At 45.7% G+C, this 25934-nt stretch overlaps 1 protein-coding gene across 1 annotated transcript; it reads right to left on the bottom strand.

Moving 5' to 3' along the window:
• Nucleotides 1-376: 376 nt before the first annotated feature.
• Nucleotides 377-25205, bottom strand: LOC136475878 (succinate-semialdehyde dehydrogenase, mitochondrial-like). Its single transcript, XM_066473524.1, has 20 exons — nucleotides 25034-25205; nucleotides 24778-24891; nucleotides 24470-24569; nucleotides 22317-22365; nucleotides 21383-21470; nucleotides 21181-21291; nucleotides 19946-20008; nucleotides 19735-19845; nucleotides 19286-19351; nucleotides 19103-19180; nucleotides 15482-15559; nucleotides 3332-3398; nucleotides 3169-3254; nucleotides 2832-2864; nucleotides 2683-2715; nucleotides 2092-2192; nucleotides 1857-1942; nucleotides 1418-1524; nucleotides 1009-1086; nucleotides 377-925 (listed from the first exon to the last, which is right to left on the bottom strand). The coding sequence occupies exons 1-20, from the start codon at nucleotides 25133-25135 to the stop codon at nucleotides 893-895; spliced, it is 1584 nt and encodes a 527-aa protein (XP_066329621.1). The 5' UTR covers nucleotides 25136-25205; the 3' UTR covers nucleotides 377-892.
• Nucleotides 25206-25934: the final 729 nt, after the last annotated feature.

The raw sequence follows: 25934 nt of genomic DNA, 5'->3' as shown, positions 1-25934 counted from the left end.
TTTGGAACTAAACACAGGCTAAGTGAGATGAAGTGAAGCGACCATGGAATCTTATATACTAGGAGTATCTCCATCGATACCCTCAGGATTAATAAAAGCAAAAAAAAGTACGTCTAAATGTTCACCCAAATGCTCAAGAGAGCGACTCAAAAACAAGAGAAAAAAAAGGAACTGATAAACAAAAACACATGCGAGCCCTGGACAAATATTTGTGAGAACTAAGAAGAGACATACTATGCCAACCCCCACAACCTTATGGCGTCACCAGATGACCACTGATGGCGATTGTAACATGGCAGTACCAATGTTAAGCAGCAAATACTACAAACTTACCTCCAGCACACATTGTTCCCATCGAATCCCCCACTGATTTGGGTTCTATGATGAATCTGGTAGCTATGGTAACATTCTATTATATACCAGCCTGGTTGAAAGATCGGCGCAGCCACGAGACAACCATATTACCCCTGCAGGCAGGAATGCAGGATCCACCTTTCTTCAGGAACCAGGCGAGGTCGGTGTACATACCACCGACAGCCTGTAACGTAGCATCTGACACAGTCTATCCGCCTTACATGCTTTTATTCTGTATAACATGAACGTCTTTGGAGACACTACAGACAAGTGCCATGATTATGTATACAAAAGTTCGAAGGCGAAGCCATACTTTATAGTTCACGTCATTTACAACTCATTTCGACTTCTTTTATTCAAGGCTCCGCGACTTATTCGCTTTATTCTAAAACTGCTCACCCACAACCAGTGGCCGGCCCCTTTACCATCTCCGATCTTGCAGCTAAACGCAACTCACACCCTTCTAAGCACGCCTGCCTACTTGGTTTCTCGGTTCATCATCTGCCAAGCGTTTCTAGCCAGAGGCCGATTTCAGGACTCAACCCAAGTTGCCCATGCAGATGTACTTGAGCTGCAGTTGCCCGAGTACAGACATGTCAGAGTTGCAGCAACACTGCAGAAGTAACAACAAATAAGACCTGTGAGTTTACCAACCTCCAAGTATTCGTCGATGCCGTACTTCGATCCTTCTCTCCCTAGACCAGACTGCTTTACTCCACCGAATGGTGCCACCTGAACATTTTAAGGCAGATTAATATTGATGTACTAGCCACAAAGTAGTCTATTGTATACTACTCCAACCATTCAAAAATGTATGTCTTTTTTTTTTTTTGCCCGATGTCAAACTTCTCTAACTTTACTTTAAAATTGTACAGACATCTGAAACATAATATTAGTTTCATTAAATCCACCATGGAATGTCTTGATAGTGCGCTAATTTGGTATTGTAGATGTTAATATATTTTTCTATAAAATTGGTCAAAGTTAGAGAAGTTTTGACTTAGGACAAAACTAAAACGCCCTGTATTTTAGAAAAGGGGGAGTATCATTGGCTGTTTCTTACCTCTGTTGAAATAATTCCCTCGTTTACCCCAACTAAGCCGTATTCAAGAGATTCAGATACACGCCATGAACGAGGTATGCTCTTGGTAAATATGTATGCAGCTAAGCCTGCAGATCCAACACAATGGGGAAATGCTTGAGATCAGACATAACAATTGAGATGTCTACTTTGTAGACAATGATCCACATCTTCCATTGTTAGCGGTATGCACACAGTTCTCGGCATAGTTCAGTTTTAAGACATCCAAAGATACTGCTGTATAATAAAGAACATTTAAGTTATTCTGGGTCTTAACATCAAGAAGAGAGAATTTCTATATTGCATATTACAGCTTCTATGGACAATAAATAAACCGATGTTACTAAGCATAACGTGCAAATTATGCTAACATCTAGTTTGTTCAAGAGTATTAAATAATTGGTGCATATTGTTATTGAACCTGCGTTTGTATCGTTGGCCATATGGACTGCTTCTTCCTCAGTTTTGAATGGTATAAGGGGTGCAACTGGACCAAAAACTTCTTCTCTGAAATGAAAAAGATGTTAACAACTTTGAAGTGTCAGACAGTTGCTCAATATTAGACCATTTACTCGCACATGAAAGTAGAATCTATGCACTACAACAAGGTTTTGATCGAAATTGCTAAGGTTGGAAGGTCCAACTGTAAACTTTACCTGAAAAGAAGCATATCATTGCTGACATTCCCTACTACAGTTGGCTCATAAAATGACATCCCCAGGCTGTGTCTTTTACCACCTAGCATGACATTTGCTCCCTACAAAAAGATTGGAGAGGGTACTTCACATGCATTTCAAAGAGAGGCAATAAAACACCAAAAAAACATGTTTCAGTTCTCAATGAAGTAAGCAAGAACCAGATGTTCCAGCTTCAACCCACATATTAACCAATTCGGCTCGATCTGATTTCAGCCAAAAGAAATTCAAGAAACTTGTCTGTCCTGAGTGCAGATAAACCAACAGGGCCTGGGGGCAGGAATCAGTCCAGTTCCTTTTTTTCTTTTGTGAACCCTCCCAGTTTTGAAGGGAAAATGCACACCCTTGTAATGATTTGAGATTACGAAGGGCGGGCCTGGTGCAAGCGGTAGAGTCATACCGCCTGTGACCGGAAGGTCCCGGGTTCGAGTCGTGGTCTCCTCGCATTGTACAGGCGAGGGTAAGGCTTGCCACTAACACCCTTCCCCAGAGCCCGCACAGGGCGGGAGCTCTCTGCACTGGGCACGCCCCTTTGTTATGATTTGAGATTACCTTTGAAGTAGCGTCGTTTATAAACTTCTCCACCTAGAGGGGAAAAAATAGGCCAACAAATAAAGCATGAGTAATTGCTCACTTTAGGGAGGAAGGAGGGAGGGCGGGAGACTAAGTAGTTGGGATGAGTTAGTGGCCAAAGTATGCACCTTTTGAACAGCAGCTTCGTTAATCAGAGGACCCTGCATATGAAAGGAACTGGAACTCCTAAGTCAAGGGTATATAGATGCAAGATGCTAAAGAAATATTTTACTAGGTAAACAAAATAGAGAGCACAGCACATCAGAAAAAGCGCATGGCAACTGAAGAATGTGAATGGTAGTTGATAAGTACTGTAATATACTAATATTAGGTGTTAAACAGCTCATAAACATTGAATGTAAAACACTGTTTATGCAATGAACGCTAGAAACACAAAGCTGGAAATGGTACTAGGTTATTTATCATGGTGATAAACTGATAATGGTAGTTGTTAGAATTCTATACCTGAGATGTACTCTCTTCTAGCCCGTTACCAACCTTCAAACTCTGAACAGCCTTGATGAATGCAGTTGCAAACTTTTCATAGATACCTATAGACAACATAAAACTTTTTGATGGATCAAACGAGGCCTCAGTAACATTCAAATCACATATATGATCAATATACCTTCTTGCACCAATATCCTGTTTGCGCAAACACATGTCTGTCCACTGTTACGGAACTTGGCAGCAAGCTGCACACATATGGACTTGGTGAATATTGATCACATTAAAATGCAAGGGAATGCAAGTATTATACCTCAAATGAACCTCATTTAAACTTTCTCAAGCAAAAAATGACTATGTTTCTTGTCTTATGGGTAGTTACTTCATCTAAAAGTCGAATGCATGTGTTGCTTGTAGCTGTTAGCTGTTTTAGCTTTTATTATTGTCTCAGAAAAGCTATGCGGACATGCTGTTTTCTGATGGATCTGAACTCTGACATGGTCCTTTGCTCCTCCTGGATTCAACAGTTGAAGTTTGGGTTCTATCTGCTCTTTAAGAAAGAAAAAAAGGAATTTTAGTTCAGATGCGATGGCTTCCGTCGCTCCCGCTCTTGCTCCCCCTCCACCTCCCGGCGCCCATCCCCTCCCGTCCTCCTGCTCCACCGGCCACTCGCCGCTGCCTATTCCGGGCGCGCCGACCACCCAGCCCCCTCCCTCTCCGGCGCCTGAGGGATCCCCCTTCGCCACGGCAGGGCGCTCTAAGGACCAGCGCTGGAGGGACGCCTCCCCGTCTTCTGAGTGCTCCGACGGCGACGGGACGCCTTCTTTCAAGGATGCTCTCCTGCGCGGTGGTCTCTTGTCTGCTCTGGCTGGCCCGTCCGCGGCCGCTGCACCCCGCGCGCCTGCTCCGTCCGCGACTGCTGTCTCGTCGGCTCGTCCTCACGCGCCGGCTCGGTTCGTCCTCAGGCCGCGCGACCGCCATGTTCGTCTTGCTGGGGCGGCCGTCCCTGACAAGGATGGTTGGGTGACCTCGGAGTCTCGACGTGCCCGCCGCGAGCGCCGTCGGCGGGAGCTCCCTCCCCGGCGGCCTGTTCCGGAGGATCTTCGCGGGCGCTGCTTCAACTGTCTGTCCACAGCTCACAAGGCCGCGAACTGCCAGTCCCGTCCACGGTGCTTCGTTTGCCGGGGTCTGGGGCATCTCTCTGGTGCCTGCCCTTCCCGGCGTTCCTGGCCACTCAACGCCCGCAGGCAGCTGTGTCTGCGCTGGCGACCTATTGTCTCGGAGATGACGCGGTCACCATCCATGCAGCCTTCGGAGGCCACGGGCGGCGGAAGCGGGCACAGGCGCATGCGGCGTCGCCGACCCCGTCGGACGCATTCTACGGCGGGTGCGGCTACTGCGGACGACGACGCCGGTGACGACGAGGTGCCTAGTCATCCCTCCCCGAAGCCTAACGCCGAGCTTTCTAGCCCCGCTGGGGCTACGGCTATCCCGAGACGCATTCTAGGCCGGTCGGACCGGCTTTCCCGCAGCGAAGATGCCCTGCGATGCGCCCTGGTCGTCATCCTGATGGGCCAGTCTTGTGTTGGCGAGTCTGAGTTCATCCGTGCCACGGTCGCCCAGAGGTTTGAGATCGAGGCGGCTCGGCTAACCCTGCATCCCTGGGGTCCGTCCAGCTTCCTCTTGATCTTGCCTAGTGAGGAGCTCGCCGGCATCGTCTACAACGGAGGCCGCCCCATCGTTACCACCACTGCCCGGCTCCATGTCATGCGCTGGACAAGGTTTCTCCAGGCCTCTGCAGCGAGTCTGTCCGTGGCTGTGGAAGTGGAGCTCAAGGGCATCCCTACCCATGCTTGGGATTTGGCCTCCGCTGAAGTTCTCCTGGACGACCTTTGCTGGATTGATAGGGTGCATCCTAACAATGCTAATCGTCGTGACGTGTTCGTGGTGAAGGCTTGGTGCTCTGATCCTGCCCTCTTTCCCTCCGAGTTGAAGCTGGAGATCGTGGAACCTCCTATCGAGGGCGTTCATGGGGTACGGACGTTGCTCTATCCGATTCAGATCGCTGTCCGCCTCCTGGTTCAGCCTGGATCAAGTGATGATCGCCCTCCTTCGCCTCCCCCTATTGATGAGGATCGGGAGCCTCGTCGCTGGCGGCGAATTCTCACGCCGCCTTCATCTTCTTCTCCGGCTATGTTGGCGGCGTCCGGTGAACCTTCGGCTTCTGGCCAGGCTGGCCGGTGTTCGGTGCACACTCGGCTGGGCCCACGCGTTCTGGAAGCGAAGACTCAGGACCCTTCGTCAAACTTCCGTAGCAATGTCTCAACGGCCGGGTTCGGTATTGATGGCCGGGCAGCTGCCATTGTTGGTCTGGCGGCCGTGCCAGCAGGGCTTTCGCTGCTGCATGTGGCAGCGTCTGGCTTCCACACTGGAACCGAGATGATGGTGCCTGTGGAATGTGGCGTTGATGCCGGTCTTCGGGGATCGCTGTCCGAGGGGGCATGCACGCGTGCTGCTGGCGATGTTATGGCGAGCGGCGACGCAGATACGGCAGTGGACGGCAAAGAAGATCCGGATGTCGGGCAGAGTAATTGCATCACTAGCATCGCTAGGCCACGGATTGAGCTCCTTCTGGAGCTCTCCTGTGGGCCTTCGGTGCATCCTGCTGCTGGTGCCGATTCTGTTGGGCCTATGGCTGCTGATCTCCACACGGGGCCTGTGTTGTTGGCATCTGGGCCTTCTCCCCTCCCCTCTCTGGTTGGGCTGGTCGAGGCCCATGATTTCCCCGTGTCGGACGCCAACACTTCTCCGGCTGAGACTCTCGCCGTCCTCGTGCCGCTGGCCGAGTCCTCTCCTTCCGCTCCCTCTCCATCGAAGCTGCCGTGCCCCACCTCTGCTGCTACTTCCTCCTCGATCTCGCCACTCCCCGCCACTGCTGCTCCGACCGCCTTGAACTCCACCCCCTCGCTGCGTCCACCTGTGGCCCGGCCGGTGGCTGCAGCTTCTCAGCGGACCTTGCAGGTCTACTCGCGTCGCCACCCCCAAAGAAAAGTGAGGGCGGCACATTCTGTAGCAGCTGCCGAAGCTCCCCCTAGTGCGCCTCCCAGCCCGGCAACGGAGTTCGTCATGGCTCTGTCTAAATTTCCTGGGGCTATCTTGCCAATTCCCCATGTGGATAAACGGAGGAAGAAGAAGCTGGAGCCACCTAGCAAGGAGCCCCGACGGAGTCGTCGACTTGCGGGCTTCCCCGCGTCTACATCGGAGGAATGCCCCTCTCACCTGAAGAAACAAGTCATGCGTGCTCTGGACTTGAATGTAGACAATGAAAGGGCACAAATTAGCCAGCAAGCACTGGATGAATATGTGCAATGTTTTAAGCAGCCCATGCCAACTTCACACACTAAGGCCCTAGCTGCTCTTTTCGGTTGGGCACTCCCTGAGGCGGTGTCTGCTGCTGATTTGGTTGAGTGTCTTGTCTGATTGGCCCTCCTGGTCGCTTTTGCTCTCCAGTATCATTATGGATCCAGCACATATCCTAAATTGGAATGTACGAGGATTGAACTCAATAGCAAGACAGGATGCTGTTCGAGTCATGGTGGATTCCTCCAAGATTGATGTCGTTTGCCTGCAGGAAACTAAAATGAGTACGGTTTCTAGGCGTATGGTCCTGTCCATGTTAGGAAGTGATTTTGATAATAATTTTATTTACCTTCCTTCGGATGGGGCCAGTGGTGGAATTCTGGTGGCTTGGCGACTCCAGCTGGGTACTATTGGAGCTACCAGGGTGGATGCTTACAGTGTCTCGGTCCAGTTTTGCCCGTCTCATGGTAGTGCGTGGTGGTTGACCTGTGTTTATGGTCCCCAACTTGATCATGACAAGATCCAATTTCTTCAAGAATTGAGGGATGTCAGAGTTCAGTGTTCTGGGCCATGGCTGGTAGTCGGGGACTTCAATCTTATTTATAAGGAGGAAGACAAGAACAATTCCTACCTCAATAGAGCAATGATGGGAAGGTTCAGAAGATGGATAAATGATTTGGGGGTCTCTGAAATTCCTCTTCATGGTCGTAAATATACAACTCCGCCTATGGTGGGGCGCCTTTGGTGTCCCAGCATAGCAGGTCCCAAGCCCTGGTAAAGGAGGAGGGTTGTGTTAGGCGTGGCGAGCCAATGTAAAAACTTAGCCACTTTAATGGAGATGAAACCCGAAAGAAAATCGTTGAGGCGTAACCCTCTTAGCGACGCGCCATATCGGAACCCGGGTATGGTGTTAAATGGGCAAGGGCCGGGTCGTCACCCCCGTGACGCGCCGTGTCGTGATCTGGGCATGGTGTCAAGTAACCAAGGATCGGGTCGTCGCTTCCTTAGTGGCGCGCTACATCGGCGCCCGGGTGTAGTGAAAAATGAGCAAGGGTCTTCGCATCTGAGTCGACGGGTGCGAAGGGTAAGGAAGCTAGTCGAACCAACTAGGATCCGTTTAGGTAGTTGGAATGTAGGGTCACTTACTGGTAAGTTAAGAGAATTAGTTGATACCGCGACTAGGAGGCGTGTAAATATATTATGCGTTCAAGAGACTAAATGGAAGGGTCAGAAGGCGAAGGAGGTGGACAATACAGGTTTCAAGCTTTGGTACACAGGGACAGTCGCGAATAGAAATGGAGTAGGAGTTTTGATTGATAAGAGCCTCAAGAATGGTGTGGTGGGAGTGAGAAGGCAAGGAGATAGGATTATCTTAGTCAAGCTTGTCGTTGGTGATATGGTCTTGAACGTAATTAGTGCGTATGCCCCCCAAGTAGGCCTCGACGAGAGTGTTAAGAGACAGTTCTGGGAAGACTTAGATGGCATGGTTAGAGCTATACCTAGTAGTGAGAAGCTTTTTATAGGAGGAGATCTTAATGGGCATGTAGGTACTACAAGCGCAGGTTTCGAGGCAGTTCATGGAGGTTTTGGGTATGGTAGTAGGAATCAGGAGGGGGAGGAAGTTCTGGACTTCGCGGTAGCTTTTGACCTGATGATAGCCAACACTTTCTTTAGAAAGAGAGAATCTCATCTAGTGACCTTCAGTAGCGGACAACACTGTAGCCAGATTGACTTTGTCCTCGCAAGAAGAAAGGACAAACGAGCATGCTTGGATTGCAAGGTGATACCAGGAGAGTGTGTTGTTTCTCAACATAAGCTTTTGGTGGCAGATTTTCGTTTTCAGGTACGGGCCCGTAGGGATAAACAAGCTAAGATTGAAAGAACAAAGTGGTGGAAACTGAAAGGGGAGACGTCAGAGGTATTTAGGGAAAGGGTTATCAAAGAGGGCTCTTGGAAGGAAGAAGACGACATAAACAACATGTGGGACAAGATGGCAACCAACATTCGGAAGGTAGCCTCAGAGGTGTGTGGAGTAACCAAGGGAAGGGGACGCGAGGCTAAAGATACTTGGTGGTGGAACGAGGAAGTCCAAAGGGCTATTAAAGAGAAGAAAGAATGCTATAGACGCTTGTACCATGACAGGAGTGTGGACAACATAGAGAAGTACAAGGTGGCAAAGAAGACTGCAAAACGAGCTGTAAGTGTGGCAAAGGGTACAGCGTACGAGGATCTTTACCAACATCTGAGTACGAAGGAAGGAGAGAAGGACATTTATAGGATGGCTAGGGTTCGTGAGAGAAAGACACGGGACTTCAACCAAGTTAAGTGCATTAAGGATGAAAGGGAGCACCTCTTGGTGAAGGAGGATGAGATCCGACATCGATGGCAAGAGTATTTTGACAAATTGTTCAATGGTGAGAATATGGACACAACATTTCAGTTGGATGACTCTTTTGATGACACCAATAGGCGCTTTGTGCGGAGAATCCAAGAATCTGAGGTCAGAGAGGCGTTGAAAAGGATGAAAGGAGGTAAGGCGATGGGACCGGATGGTATCCCAATCGAGGTGTGGAGATGTCTCGGGGACATAGCTATAGTATGGCTAACCAAGCTGTTCAACCATATTTTTCGATCGAACAAGATGCCTGATGAGTGGAGGAGAAGTATATTGGTACCGATCTACAAGAATAAAGGGGATATTCAAAGTTGTACGAATTACCGGGGAATTAAGTTGATGAGCCATACTATGAAGCTATGGGAAAGAGTTATCGAGCATCGCTTGAGAGCAATAACGCGGATCTCTATGAACCAATTTGGTTTCATGCCCGGAAGGTCAACCATGGAAGCCATTTTCTTAGTAAGACAAGTTATGGAGCGGTATAGGGAGAAGAAGAAGGACCTACACATGGTTTTTATTGACTTGGAGAAGGCGTATGATAAAATACCAAGGAATGTTATGTGGTGGGCTTTGGACAAACATAAAGTCCCAACGAAGTACGTCGGGCTCATTAAGGACATGTACAACAATGTTGTGACTAGAGTTCGAACAAGTGATGGAGACACGGATGACTTCCCGATTAGGATAGGACTACATCAAGGGTCAGCTTTGAGCCCTTATTTGTTTGCTTTAGTAATGGATGAGGTCACAAGGGACATACAAGGGGACATCCCTTGGTGTATGCTTTTCGCGGACGATGTAGTGCTAGTTGATGAAAGCCGGACAGGAGTGAACCAGAAACTGGAGTTATGGCGGGAGACTTTGGAGTCCAAAGGTTTTAGACTCAGTAGAACTAAAACTGAGTATATGAGATGTGATTTCGGCACTACTACTCGGGAGGAGGAAGATGTTAGTTTGGAAGGTCAAGTAGTGCCTAGGAAGGATACCTTTCGATATTTAGGATCAATGCTACAGAGGGACGGGGATATTGATGAAGATGTTAGCCATAGAATCAAAGCAGGGTGGATGAAGTGGCGGCAAGCGTCTGGTGTCCTATGCGACAAAAGGGTACCACAGAAGCTAAAAGGCAAGTTTTATAGGACGGCGATTAGACCTGCTATGTTGTATGGTGCAGAATGTTGGCCTACGAAAAGACGACATGTTCAACAGCTAAGTGTCGCGGAAATGCGTATGTTGCGTTGGATTTGCGGTCATACAAGAAAGGATCGAGTTCGGAATGATGATATACGTGAGAGATTAGGGGTAGCGCCAATTGAAGAAAAGCTTGTCCAACACCGGTTGAGATGGTTTGGACATGTGCAACGGAGACCTCCAGATGCACCGGTGCGTAGCGGAATCCTAAGCCAGGACAGTAACGTGAAGAGAGGCAGAGGAAGACCGAAGTTGACTTGGGTAGAGGCAATAAAAGGAGACTTGAAAGGATGGAATATACCCAAAGACTTAGCCTTAGATAGAAGTGCTTGGAAGACAGCTATTCACGTGCCTGAACCTTGATTGCTTCTGATGGGTTTCAACTCTAGCCTACCCCAACTTGTTTGGGACTTAAAGGCTTTGTTGTTGTTGTTGTTGTTGTTGTATGGTCGTAAATATACATGGACCAGCTCCTTCACTAACGCTTCCCCTACTCTTGTTCGGTTGGACAGAATGTTTTGTTCACTGGACTGGGAAGATCAGTTTCCAGGATGTCTCTTGCAGTGTGATGCTTCAATTGGTTCAGATCATTGTCCCCTGATTCTTGGGCTGAAGGATATTATTAGCTGCAAGAAAAGATTTCATTTCGAAGCCTTCTGGCCTTCTCTGGATGGTTTCCAAGAAGTAGTGAAGGATGCTTGGGACACTGTACAGCCTAGTACCTACCCACTTGATACCCTCGCCCTGAAACTCAAGGCAACCGCCAAGAGGTTACAAAGCTGGAGTCATAAGAAATTTGGTCACTTCAAGTCCCAATTGCTCATGGCAAAAGAGATCGTCCACCAACTTGATATTGCTCAAGAAAGCAGACCACTTCAGCCTAATGAGTTATGGCTACGCAATAATCTCAAGAAGCATTCACTGGCGCTTTCTTCTCTGCTGAGAACACTATCAAGACTCAGGTCCAGGATGAATTGGCTAAAGGATGGGGATGCCAACACAAGGCTTTTTCATCATTATGCAAGGTATAGAAAAAAGAAGAATTTCATCCCCAAATTGCATGTTGGAGATCAGGTTTTCACAAAGCATGAGGATAAGGCAGCTGTTGTTCTAGATTTTTATGATAGTCTCATTGGGACTGAGTATGATAGAGGGAGAACTATCAACTTGGACACCCTTGGCAGCCCTGGCTTTGATCTTGAAACTTTGGATTCGCCTCTCTCAGAAGAAGAAGTGTGGAACACCATAAAGGGGATGCCGCCCGATAGGGCTCCTGGACCGGATGGGTTCACTGGCAGGTTTTATAAAAGTTGTTGGGCAGTTATCAAGAATGACGTCATGGCAGCACTTCATTTTCTTTGGACTGGAAATTTTAGAAATCTCCAAAAACTGAATTCTGCATACATCACTCTGATTCCAAAAAAGACCAATGCTGTTCAAGTCAAGGACTATAGGCCAATTAGCTTGGTTCACAGTTTTGCCAAACTTGTGACCAAAATCTTGGCTAATAGGCTCGCTGATCGGCTAGATGAGTTGGTGTCCTCTAACCAAAGTGCTTTCATTAAAAAGAGGTTCATTCAAGATAATTTCATGATGGTCCAGCAGACAGTTAAATTCTTACACTCTCACAAGCAGCCTAGAATCCTCCTGAAGCTTGACATTACCAAAGCTTTCGACTCTGTGTCTTGGGTCTTTCTTTTGGAGGTGCTTAGAAAATTGGGCTTCGGCAATCGCTGGTGTGACATGATCTGTGGCCTCCTATCATCTTCATCAACCCAAGTCCTCTTGAATGGCATCCCAGGAGAAGGTATTCTGCACAGAAGGGGTCTAAGACAGGGAGATCCGCTATCCCCTATGCTCTTTATTCTTGTTATGGATGTATTAAATCAGATGTTCACAAGGGCTGCTGAAGTGGGGCTGCTACAACCTTTATCAAGGAGGCCTATCCAGCATAGAATCTCCCTATATGCCGATGATGTAGCCATCTTCCTTCAGCCTAACGCAGCAGATATCAACTTGTCCTTACAGCTACTGGATTTATTTGGTGATGCTTCTGGCCTTAGGACCAATGTTCAAAAAAGTAATGTGCTGCCAATCCATTGTGCTGAGGAAGATTTGGACCTTATTCAGAATTTGTTGCCCTGTGAGATGCTGGATTTCCCTTGCAAATATTTGGGGCTGCCACTGACCATCAAGAAGCTGACTAAGCAGCAGGTCCAACCCATCATCGACAAAATTGCAGATCAGCTTCCTGGGTGGAAGGCTGATTTGTTGACCAGAGCGGGCAGAGTTATTCAAGTGCAATATGTTCTCACAGGAATCTTGATTTATGTGGCCATGGCAACAGATCTCCCACCTTGGGCTCTCAAAGCAATTGACAAGATCAGAAGGGCCTTCTTGTGGAGAGGTCGAAAAGAGGCAAAGGGTGGTCACTGTCTCATTGCCTGGCCTAGAGTTTGCCGATCACGCGAACTTGGTGGCCTTGGGATTGCTGATCTAAAGGCTTTGAGTATTGCTTTAAAAGCGCGATGGCCGTGGCTCAAGCGGAGTGAGCCCAACAAACCGTGGGCAAATCTACCTATCCAAGTCAGTACAGAGGTAGCTGGCCTCATCTCCGTGGCTGTAATAACTGAAGTTGGAAATGGATCTAATACACTCTTTTGGAAGGACAAATGGATAAGTGGCAAAAGAGTCCAGGACATCGCACCTCTAATATATGCATTGGTTCCTAAAAGAAGGTCAAGTACACGTACTGTGGCGGAAGCTCTAACGGGGGAAAAATGGATAGAGGACATACAGGGTGAGATCGGTTCTACTGCCTTGTTCCAGTATCTTCACCTCTCAGATATTCTGAATGTTGTGGAGCTAAATGAGGAAGTTCCTGATAAGCACATCTGGAGGCTATCTGCTTCAGGAAAATATACAGCAAAGAGCGCCTACGATACGCTCTTTCAGGGTGCAGTCGCCTTTGAACCTTATGAAAGAGTATGGAAATCTTGGGCTCCACCCAAATGCAAATTTTTCATGTGGCTTGTCGCTCATAATAGATGCTGGACAGCGGACAGATTGACAAAGAGGGGGCTCCCTCACCCAGATCAGTGCCTTCTATGTGATCAAGAGGAGGAGGACATTCAACATCTTCTTGTGGGCTGCGTTTTCTCAAGAGACTTCTGGTTCTCCCTCCTATCTCGCTTTGGTTTCGCAGCACTTGCTCCTCAGCCTTCCGACCAATCCTTTGATAATTGGTGGAGAAAAGTTGACAGTGCTGCTGGTGGAGACTTTAGGTTGGGATTGAACTCTCTAGTCATTCTGGGAGCCTGGAGTATCTGGCGGCATAGAAATGACTGTGTCTTTAATGGGGCAACCCCAAATGTTAACTTGGCTCTAGCTTTGGCTAGGGAGGAGGCGCATTGGTGGAGCATGGCAGGAGCCAAGGGACTTTCCATGCTCACTGTTGGAGGTTCAGCCTAAACGACTGATGTAGGGTCGTCTTTTTGGTCTGTCTTAACTGGTGATATAGTGTCTGTGTAGTGGCAAGGGGTGTGTGTGGGGTTTGGGTCTATGTATGACTCTTTTTTCTTCTATTAATACAATGATACGCAGTTCTCCTGCGTGTTCGAGAAAAAAAAAAAAAAGGAATTTTTTTCTATATGCCAACTAAAACTCTTATCCTTGATCTGCCACCAAAAAAACCTATATCCTGTCAATGCCACTATCCATAAATTTTAATCTCTCTCACGCCATTGTTGACGGTATTTCGATAGTCTTAGCTAACTTACATGTCAAAATAACCAGTTTGCCCATCTTCTTAGTTGGGCACAAGATCCCTTTTATGCCCTAGATCAGGTAATCCAAGAATCCAACATCTGGATTAGCATCCCAAACCGTAGCGACCTCTCTAATCTGCCTTCATAAACAACAACTGAACCCAAGTGTGCACATTAGGAGCTTGTTTGGAAACATAGCAATCCCCTTCAATCTATATGTATTTAAGGGATTGAGGTGGAAAATCTGTTCATTATCCAGTCCAATCCATATGGATTGGGAGGGATTGAGTTTATCCAAACAATGCCTAGATGAGAAACCGAGGATATCTAATGAGTGTACAGCATGCTTACCCTCCACAATTGCTGCCACACTCGCAACCAAGCAATAGCACAAGTGCAGCCAGCGACCGCACAGCCCAGACCACCCACGCACCGAGCAACCCATATAGCCAACGCGCCGAACAACCCATACCGCCCCTTCCTGATCAGAGATCCATTGCCCCCGCCGCCTCCTTCCTTGCCGTTCGCCGAGCCACTCATTCCCTCTTCGTTGACCACCTCTACGATTTGGGGATGGCTGACAAGTGCAATACCGGTATCTGGAATGTTCCCTAATTAAGGCAATGACCATGGCCTTGGCATGGAAAGGATTACAAATTTATACCAATGGCACATATAGGAATCATATTTTCTAGGTGGCATGGGGAATATAGGTTTATGCCAATGGCAAGCAAGGAATTTTCTCCAAAAAATGCACATCCTTTTTCATGCAAGTGTAGACAGGGCTAAAGAATTGTACTTCCTCTAATCACAAATATGTCAAGCCTTTAAAAAATTGACCAATAATATTTATAAAATTCTGCCTGGAGCAGGTAGCAGTTGATAAAAATAAAACAGTGTCTACCATACACAGTAAGCAATATACCAGGCAAAAAGCTGCATCCTGTAGATACTGACCCTTGAGACATAAATACGTATTTCACTGATTTTTTGCAAAAACCTAAATTGGGACTTAGGACACGAGATTAAGGGTGCGTCTTTTTTTATCTCACTTGCTGCTCAGAAAACAAGAAATTCAAAATCCAAATAATCTTAATGCATTCATTGACCTAAATTGGGAAATGTAAACAACATGGCATGTTTCCTATTTTGCACACCAAAAAACTCGACCGGGGGGTTAAGACTGCCCCCGCGGCATTACAAATAAGAAGAAGGACCTTCTCACCCGGCCGAGAAAACCCCCGAACCCCCGCCCCCACCCTTACACGGTGGCTTTCCGTCGCCCAAGTGAGAATTGGGCCGGTGCCCCCCAGTGCTTTGGTTATGGGGACGGACGAGGGGATTTTTTTAACCTCGGCCTGAAATTCGCTCCCACAGGGAGTTGAACCCAGGACCTGAGGAGTGCCGCTGGGTCACCTAACCATTTGAGCTAGGCGCCCTTTGGCATTTTGCACACCAAAACCACAAAGGAATGAAAATAATAGATCTTGGTAATTTATTTAAGAGATTATTTACAGATTCTTGACATAGCTGTCACCAAGGGAACTAGAGATGATTTTATTTGTTTATATGCTAGTAAAGAAACAAATAAGATAGATGTAAAAGTGAGTCTTACACTGCCTTTAACAGCAACATCAATGTCTGCATCATCGAAAACAATGCAAGGTGCATTCCCACCGAGTTCCAAGGAGACCTAGAAAATAATTATTTTTTGTGAGCATCATCATTAGAAGGTCTCAGACTGAAATGACAGAGCATGCAAACCTTCAAAACTAAGACCATGTTCAAAAAACGAAACACTTGTCCACTGAGTGAAAAATTTAGGTATACTCCCTCCATCCAAAAAAGAATGCAATTCTAGCATTCAAATGTTGTCCCGAAAAGAATGCTATGTAGATACATTATGGCAATCAAGTATGGATGCCATATTTGCCTTGGTCCAACCAACACATAGGAATGATGAAAAGTGTAGGGGTACATGCGTCATTTTTGTTGTCCATTAATTTGTCCTCAGAATGTGAGAATTGCATCCTTTCTGCGATGAAGGGATTAAGTTCAAGTTTAAAAGAAAAAAATTATAGTTTCCTAGAGCAATCTTCCGTGTCCAAACAGGCCCTAATATGTTATGACCAATAGTCCAAAAAGTAGAATACATCAGAGCAACACATTATTGGTATGCAACAATATCAATAGCTGTCAAACAGCAATTAAGTTTCTTATTAAGAAATTAAAACTCTGTTTCATAAGATCTAAAAGAAAAATATGAAAGCAGTCCCTAAAACACTATTAGGAATCTAGTATGCTAACTGAAAGAATGATTTGAGCACCAGCTGGCACAAAACCACCACCACGCACCAGAAGGCTTCCAGAAAGCTGATGTTTCTTGGCTGACTTATGATTAAAAGTGGATTTATCCCTTTTTTCAAGATTGGTACATGTACATGAAACAGTAAGTAAAGTAGACATTCAAGGGTATTCAGGACCTGAACCAACCAAAGAAGAAAAGAAGGGTAATAAGGGCAGTCTGGATAAAACCTGGTGGTAATTAGATGATTATCACTGTTTATACAAACCCTCTGCTCAGATTTCTTACAGGTTATTTAACAAAAGGATAGTCATAGTATGATTTCATCATGAAAAGAGAAGTTAGACATGTGTGGTAATCATGTTTTTTACAGGAAGATAGCTATAAACATTGCATAAGAAACTTTCATTAAGGAACTTTTCACTATGGGACAAGCCTGGACAGAGCGCGTACTATCAACCTTGATGCGCTTGGGATCCTCTCCCATGATTTGGCTGATCTTGAGCTCCCTTTTACTGAAGAAGAGGTGTGGAAAACAATCAAGCAACTGCCTCCGGACAAAGCGCCCGGTCCAGATGGTTTTACTGGCAGATTTTACAAGGCTTGCTGGCCGGTTATAAAGAAAGATATTATGGCTGCAGTTTCTGCTGTATGGAGTAGGAGATTTGCTGGTTTTGAGGTGCTTAATGCAGCTTACATCACTCTTCTACCTAAAAAGGAGGAAGCTGAGCAACCACAAGACTTTCGGCCTATCAGCTTGGTACATAGTTTTGCTAAGTTGATCACTAAAATGTTGGCGAATCGACTTGCATGTCGGCTGCAGCAGATGGTGTCTCCCAATCAAAGTGCTTTTATGAAAGGGCATTTCATACAGGACAACTTCATGCTAATTCAGCAAACGGCAAGATTTCTCAATCAACAAAAGCAGCCCAAAATCCTTCTAAAATTAGACATCTCAAAGGCCTTTGATTCAGTTTCTTGGCCCTTTTTGCTTGAGGTTCTGCAGCACTTAGGCTTTGGCCAAATCTGGAGGGACATAATCAGCGGGTTACTCTCCTCCTCTTCTACTCAAGTAATTTTGAATGGGATACCTGGGGAGCGTATTTCTCACCGGAGAGGACTAAGGCAAGGTGACCCGTTATCACCCATGCTTTTTATTCTTGTTATGGATGTGTTGGGACATATGGTAGCCAAGGCAGACGCTGATGTTTTGTTGCAGCCACTATCATCTTGTGCTCTTCAACATCGTATATCTCTCTATGCCGATGATGTGGTTCTTTTTCTCCGGCCGGAGGCAACGGATATTGCTGTCATAATGAACATCCTCCAACTTTTTGGTGATGCTTCAGGTCTCAAAACCAATTTGCAGAAAAGCAATGTGTTACCAATCAGGTGTGGGCATACAGAACTGGCCTTGGTACAGGAACTTCTCCCCTGTGCGCTCATGGATTTTCCCTGCAAATATTTGGGGTTGCCTCTCTCTCTCAAGAAGTTAACTAAGGAACAAATCCAACCTACTATAGATAGAATAGCTGATCGGCTTCCGGGATGGAAAGCAGACCTCATGACACGGGCAGGACGAAGGATTCAGGTGCAGTTTGTCCTCACAGCCATGCTTATTTATTTGGCAATGGCAGTTGATTTCCCACCATGGGCAATTAAAGCCGTGGACAAACTGCGGAGAAGTTTTCTTTGGAGGGGCCGCAAAGATGCTCGTGGAGGACACTGTCTTGTGGCTTGGGGAAAGGTTACCCGTCCACTTGAACTAGGTGGGCTTGGCATTTCTGACCTCAAGCATCTTTGTTGGGCACTAAGGATGAGATGGGTTTGGTTGAAAAAAACTGAACCTCATCGCCCATGGGCAGCCCTTCCTATTCAGATCCCGGGCCAAGTTTATGCCTTCTTCTCGATAGCCGTTATATCGGAAGTGGGCAATGGGAATCACACTTTGTTCTGGACTGATCGTTGGATCCATGGACAGTGTATCGCTGACCTTGCACCGAGACTACTCGAAGCCATCCCGAAGAGAAGGGTGAAGCAACGTACGGTACAGGAAGCTCTTACTGGTCGCAGCTGGGTTTTGGATATTAAGGGAGCCCGCACTGTAGGTGTTATTGTCGACTTCCTCCATCTCTGGGAATTGCTGTACAATTTTGAGTTAGAGCCTGATGTTGAAGATGTCCACATATGGCGTTTCTCTGCTAGTGGGAAATACTCAGCCAAGTCTGCCTATGAGGGTTTCTTCCAGGGATCTACTGAGTTTGGTCCATACGAGAGGATTTGGAGAACCTGGGCACCGCCCAAATGTCATTTTTTTCTTTGGTTGGTGGCCCACAATCGGTGCTGGACAGCAGATCGCCTTGCGTGTCGTGGGCTGCCTCATCCTGTGCAGTGCCCTCTCTGTGATCAGGAGGATGAGACTATCAACCACCTCCTAGTCTCCTGTGTCTTTGCTAGACAATTTTGGTATCTCCTTTTGAGACAGGTCGGCCTACACTCCTTGTCACCACAGCCTTCTGATTCTTCCTTTGATATATGGTGGGAAAAGGCTATTCGAGCAACAAGTGGATTAACGCAAAAAGGTCTCAACTCTCTTATTGTGCTTGGTGCTTGGACTCTTTGGAATCACCGGAATCGTTGCGTTTTTTATGGAATTACCCCCAACCTTGGACGAGCTCTCTCCCTTGCTGGAGAAGAGCGCCGGTTGTGGAGTGTAGCAGGAGCCAAGGGTCTGTCCTCCTTGACAGCCCCTCTCTTTGGTAGTTAGCTTAGTGATAGTGTTTGGTCGCCTTTTGTCCTTGTCAGGCGCGAATGTTATTTGTGTGGGGTTGTGTGTGGTGTGTGTTGTAGGGCTCTAGCCCCTTTCTTTCTTCTTAATATAATGATGCGCAGCTCTCCTGCGTTTTCGAAAAAAAAAACTTTTCACTATACCTTTTTCACAGTATTTGCAGATCCAGCCATCAGTTTTTTGCCAACAGCTGTTGATCCAGTGAACGTAATCTTTCTGACCTAACCAAAAGTTATATTATAGTGTCAACCACAAGTATTCCTACTTGACATATTATAAAGACAAAGAAAATTGCAGATGCAAGACAAGATGGGAGGAAATAAAACCTGTGTACTCTGCAGTAATGCATCACCTATCTCAGGAGCATTACCCATCACAACATTTAGTGCACCCTGAATTATATAATAAGTTCAAGACAGGTTAAATTGATGACAAAGAAACACCCACAGAACAAAATCATTCAGATAATCAATAGAGGAGAACTTTTTTGCAGTTTCAAGTAAAAGATTTGTATCAAGTATCAATGGATTGCAAAATATGATTCCCTGTCCCCCTACAATTGTAGGATTGCAGCTATAATTAATTGCATCAAGTTTGGTGAATTGGTGTGATGATTTTCTCCTCAAAACAATGGTAGAGCATTTAGATTCAGTATGTAATTCCATACTTTACATGAAAGGTCACCAATTTCTTTGGTTGTACCATATAATTAGTAACTTTTGACGAAATAAATACTCAAATTAGATGGGAATGATAGAGAACTCGAGATGATTACCGCTGGTATTCCCGCTTGAAGAGCAAGATCTGCTGCAGCTAATGCTGTCAGAGGTGTGAACTCTGATGGCTTGACAACAACAGTGCAGCCACAGGCCAAAGCTGGTCCAACCTGCCCAACCATATATGCAAAAATGTACTGCCTTAGTTATTGACTTATCATTTCCTTTCTTAACTTAACCAATGGACAAGTGTACTGCATTGCTAGAGACCTTTCGGGTTATCATTGCTAATGGAAAATTCCATGGTGTAATAGCTCCAACTACCCCAACAGGCTGTAGTGCAAACAAAAAAAGAGAGAGGAACATTGAGATAGATGGTGTGTAAATCTCCACATGGCACATGGTAATACATCCTCAAAAGAAAGATAAAAAAGAACAACACATGTTCAGAATTCAGCACACCAGGTCAAGAAATTGAACTGGTAAATTGGAGTCACAGTTCATTAAAGAATGTGTACGATAATCAAACTATATTACTTTGCTCAACAAAATGAAAGTGGCAATTGCATTCACAATTAACTCCTTCCGCGTATGGACCTGCTAAACTAAGTGCAAATCTTAAAGACACATATTGTTTAAAAATATCCATAGTTCCCAATACATCGTATGGAAGTGAAACTCTATTTTGCCCTTTTGCAAGCAGTTAGCCAAAAGAACATTTTAAGTCCAGTTGCAAAGAGATCATGTGTCTACACATACTTCATAAAAGGGCATATTATCTTCTAGAATATGGCATCACCAACTCCAGACCGAGTATTTGGCTACGTGGCAAATCCTTTGAAAAAATTTAAAAAAGATAAAGAACTGGCTGGAGTACTGCCATTCAATAAATTGGTATAGGAGAGCAGAGTACAATAAAAAGAGCTACTGTAAGCAATCGATATTATTTTTTGTTAATACTAGATTTTTTTTTCTTGTGCTGATCATGACAATATCACTCTGTCAAACCAATGTATCAGCTAGCCAAGGTATAGTGAAGGGGCCTATAGCCTAGTGGTTACAGTGACATTAGTAGCATCCCAGGTCCTAGGTTCGAATCTTCGTGGGAATGAATTTCAGGCTAGGTAAAAAAAGGTCACTTGCTGGTTCCCCTGGTCGGCATGGGTGAAACGACCTGTGGTGGGCGGACTCTTGTGTAAGGGGCTAGTAGTGGGTTGGGCCTCAAAGCACGGGTTAAGGCCCTAACCATAGGGGGCAGCATCTCCATGTATGAGGGGGGCCAGCTTTCGTGAGTCGTGACCTTTCCTGGCCAAGCTTCGATTGAGCTCTTCTTAGTAAAATACCGTGGTGGCGGTCTTTCCCCCACCGGCTGAGTTTTTTAGGATTCAAGGTAAACTGATGATGAAATATCGTAAACAAAATATACATCAAGCTAATAAAATGAGTGGTAGAAGAGTGATAGTTATCAGCAACAAAGTAACAAAGGAAAGGTATCAGCATAGTGCCTGCTTCAGAACCAACAATCTGCGATCAGATAAAGTTGGGGGAATGATATCACCATATATACGCTTTGCTTCCTCTGCAAAATATTCTATGAAACTTGCACCATAATTGACCTGAACAGAGGAGTAGCAACCAATGAGGCCTCAAAAGAACCTCAAAATCACAAGCACCGACTAACATCAGTGGATGATATAGATCAAATACCTCACCCAGGGCTTCTTTCATAGGTTTCCCCTGCTCCAGTGTCATGAGAAGTGCAAGCTCTTCCTTGTGTGAAATAATTAGATCATACCTTGATGAATATACTTAGTGAGAAGGAATATTCAAGCAATAATACAGAAGTGAATGCTATAAATCATAGAGAGTAAAACACATTATAGGTACCAAAACTTGTATGGTGGTTGCAATCTAGTCATAGAACTGATCTAGTCAGTAATCTTGTTTTGAGGGTGCAATTGGATTACGACCGCACAACCTGTGGCAACACATACACATGACTGAACACCAACATGGTGTGGAAACACATGCACAGCTAACTCGGTTGCAGTCAAGAACTGCAGTATCCATGATGCATGACATCTGCTTTTGATCTGCCTCTCTTTTCAACTAGAGCGCGTGTGAGGTGGCCGTTGATCATCCACACACTTCTGTTGCTGAGCCGCTTCATTGCCGTCAGCCAACATATGCTGAGGTGCCACCCTACTGGCATGGGCCACGCCATGCATCCCTTCCTAGACATGTGCATGCATCCCTGCCTAATTGTCCTCGTCTAGCTATTCTAGATTAGTACCATTGGACAAGCAAAAATCCAACACTGAGATCGATAGTTTAGGTGGTGCAATTGGTGCACATTTTCTTTGCCCTTTTCCATAAAATGTGCAGACCACAGTTGGGTAAATGAACCCTAGGCCATCTACTGTCATGCTTTTAGCCCTGTCAATGTCACATGGACTAGAACGTCCCAGATGGCTTAGCTAATGACCCAATTACACACTCAAATGATATCAGTGATAAATTTGTGTCATTTTGAAGTTCTGTGACTAGATTGCACCCACGGCGCAATTTTTTTTACCCACAATGCAATTTACTCAATCATAAAAAACAAATTTTACATAGCACTCGTTTCCATATAAACTACCATTTTCTTAGTGCCTTGCTCCTCTCACTTGCAGTGAGTTTACTCCAAGCTGCGAGAAGGAAAGGATTTAGAACATACAAGAAAATTAGAGATAAGAAGCAGCAACAATTAAAGAAACCCAAATATTCATATGAATTACTCTTGCTTTGGTATAAGAGTTTCCATAGAGGGAAATGGAAATTGCAAAGAACTGGATTTTACATATGAATTACTCTTGCTTTGGCATAAGAGTATCCATAAAGGGAAATGGCAATTGCAAAGAACTGACTTCATGCAGACCTATTCTTCACGGGAAAATGTGGCTATGAGTACTAAAAGCTACATAAAAACTGGGGTGTGTGCGTGTGTGTGTGTGGTGTGTAAGGTGTTGTTTGGGCTCTTGCCCTTTATTCTCTTCTTAATTTAATGAAGCGCAGCTCTCCTGCGTTTTCGAGAAGAAGAAAAAAAAACTACATAAAAACTATAACCAAAAGTGGTCCAGATAAGGAAAAACAGAAACAGAGAAAGTTTCCCAGCTTTATCCTTACTGTAACTAGATTTTACTTGTGGTATGGACTTTTTAGTTTTCCTACTAGTTTAAGAGCACCTCCAGTGTGTGTGTAAAATCGAACCGTGGGCAAGAAAAACGAACCATGCACACTACAGCATCCGAACCCTGGCTGTCAGATTCTAAAGTCGAACTCCAAGTATGGTTCGAACTCTGGCGTATAGAATATTGCAAAAAACAGTTGAGCGCGTACTAGCAGCAGAGAGAGTAGGCCAGGAGCAAGGTTCGCTGAGTAAAAGTAGTATTTCTTATTCAGTGTGGGGCCGAAGGTAATCGATGTTTACACTGTGGCTCTCGAACTCTGGACAAGCAAATGGAAATCTGCCCCTCGGTTCACATGTGACACTGGAGCTGCCCTAAGTTGCATCTAAAAATTGGGATATATTATAGGTCATCAGTGTTGTACAAGAGGAGGGAGATGTGAGTTTGGAAGGTCAAGTAGTGCCTAAGAAGGATACCTTTCGGTATCTGGGATCGATGCTACAGAGGGATGGAGATATTGATGCGGACGTTAGCCATAGAATCAAAGTAGGGTGGATCAAGTGGCGACAAGCTTATGGCATTCTCTGTGACAAGAGGGTACCACAAAAGCTAAAAGGCAAGTTCTATAGAACGGCGATTAGACCGGCTATGTTGTATGGAGCAAAATGTTGGCCTACAAAGATTCGACATGTTCAACAACTGAGTGTTGCAAAAATGCGTATGTTGCGATGGATTTGCGGTCACACAAGAATGGACCGAGTTCGAAACGATGATATATGTGATCGCCTAGAGGTAGCACCAATTGAAGAAAAGCTTGTCCAACATCAGTTGAGGTGGTTTGGCCATGTCCAAAGGAGACCTCCAGAGGCACCAGTGCATTGTGGAGTCCTAAGCCAAGCTAATAATATGAGGAGAGGTAGAGGAAGACCGAAATTGACATGGGGGGAGACAATAAAAAGATATTTAAAAGCTTGGGATATACCTAGAGATCTATGTTTGAATAGGAGTACTTGGAAAGCAACTATTGAAGGGCTCTTGGTGGGTTTCAACTCTAGCTTACCCCAACTTGCTTGGGACTGAAAGGCTATGTTGCTGTTGTTGTTGTTGTTGTTGTATTATAGGTCATCAGTCATCACTGTCCCCAACTTCCAGTTTTTAGTGGTTTTTCCAAAATAAAACAAGTGTTTGAATCAAAAGAAGAATTTACAATGATATCCAGTTGCAGCTTTCTTATATGCTAGTTCTAGGTATGAAATTGCCATTAGTTAAGGAATTTCAAAGCAACAGAACATCTAAGAATTTCCGAGATATATAAACAAGATATAGACATTGTTAAGTTCAGAGATTTGGGCCACATATGACACCAGGAACACTTTATTTTCTTACAAGACCAGAGTTATCTGAGTTACAGTACAAACAAGAACTGAAATAAAAGAGAGGTTAATACTATTCACACAAAGCCTGGACATTATCTTCAGAAATAGCCGCATATTAATTTACAGTGTTTAAGTAACTGTCCTGTTAGAACCTTATAACACTTTGACAGCAACAGTTCTGTTCTGGAACACAATATAATCCAGGTATTAAAGCATAAAAATCGAATACACTGAAACATTTGACTTACAATAGAATGTACTGTGAGCAGAAGCAATAGCATCAGATGTTTCTCTGCTGCCCATACAGGGCACGTTTGCAAGGACCTCGCCGGTTGCTGGATTTTGCACCTGCAGGAAATAAATGATGTTTAAGCTATCCACAAGGAATTGCTCTCGAATTAACTATCTCAGCACCGATCCACAATCATCGCAGAGTCAACCGTCAAGCCGCCACAGGAGAGGAGCCAACCAACCCACCGCATTCCAGGTGATTTCCGACGAAACGGGAAGAGCACATGCCTGCGAAGCGGGATTAATCCGGGAAAGTGACGCGCACCTCGATGGTCTTTCCGTCGTAGGCGTCCACCCACTTCCCAGCGATGAGCCCCTGCGTCCTGAGCAGCCCGGCGGCGCGGATCTTCTCCATCGCGGCGCCCGCGTCCGCGCTCATCTGCACACCCAAAATATATCAAACCCGCAACCAACAAGCGAACGAAGGCACCGCACAGTGACGCGGCGACGGGAGGGCGAGGGGTGTGGTATGAAGCGGCGAAGAGGAGGATGGGTTGATAAGGTGAGAGGGGGGAGCGTACGTGGCGGAGGGGGGCGACGCGGGAGGAAGCGGTTGCGGCGGCGGGGATGTGGGGGGCACCGAGCGCCACCGCGCGTCGCATAGTCATCATCGCCATCGCCATTTGAAACTGGAATCGGGACGGGTCACGGGTGTGCGAACGAGGAAAGCGACGAGTGGCGATGGCGGACGCCAGAGGGAGGGCCCCATCTCTTCCGACTGACGAGTGACTTTTTTTAAGCCCGTGTTTAGTTGCTTGGCCAAAATCCAAAAAAATACTACAGTACTCATCACATCGAATCTTGCGATACGTGCAATTAAATGTAGGCGGAAAAAAAACTAATTACACAGTTTGGTTGGAAATCACGAGACGAACGTTTTGAGCCTAATTAGACCATGATTGAACACTAATTGTCAAATAAAAACGAAAATGCTACGGTATCCCAAAATCCAAAATTCCCCAACTAAACACCCTCTTTTTCGGTGCGCTGGCTGGATGATGGAGCGCTTTGCCTTTGTTTATGGAGCACGCAGCAGGGTGTTGCGCTGCGCAGATTTGGAGTTTTCAATGAAAACACGTCACATCATCACTAGGAAAGAGAACGGATTCAGGCCCGCTATGTTTTGCGATTCTCGGAAAAAAGAAATCGGCCCTTAGGATCAAGTTCGGGATGAGCGATGTCGAGCCCATGGACCATTGGGTTGGGCTGCAAAGTTTGCCCATCGACCCTTTTTAGTACTGTTTTATTTACTCATGTGCAATCCTAAAGTTAGCTGGTTGAGCATTTTTTTTGCATCATTTCAAATGGATTTTAACTAGGAATGGTATTTGCTCAATGCAACTTAGTATAAAAAATTGCTTGGAAATGATTTACATTAGGTCACCTGGGATATGGATATTAAAAGTGCCATTGAAAGTGAAT

This window comes from Miscanthus floridulus, chromosome 8 (assembly GCF_019320115.1).
Source record: "Miscanthus floridulus cultivar M001 chromosome 8, ASM1932011v1, whole genome shotgun sequence".
NCBI lineage: Eukaryota > Viridiplantae > Streptophyta > Magnoliopsida > Poales > Poaceae > Miscanthus > Miscanthus floridulus.
The sequence above is the reverse complement of the archived record's forward strand: the minus strand, read 5'-3'. Positions and strand labels throughout refer to the sequence as shown.

Excerpts from the sequence above, each read along its gene's own strand:
- LOC136475878 (XM_066473524.1), bottom strand. The coding sequence starts at position 25,135 with ATGGCGATGGCGATGATGACTATGCGACGCGCGGTGGCGCTCGGTGCC. Across the intron at positions 21,471-22,316 it reads AGCAAGGCACTAAGAAAATG|GTATGATCTAATTATTTCAC; the intron begins GTAGTTTATATG and ends ATATTCATCAAG. Across the intron at positions 19,846-19,945 it reads TAGCAATGATAACCCGAAAG|GTTGGACCAGCTTTGGCCTG; the intron begins GTCTCTAGCAAT and ends ATGGTTGGGCAG.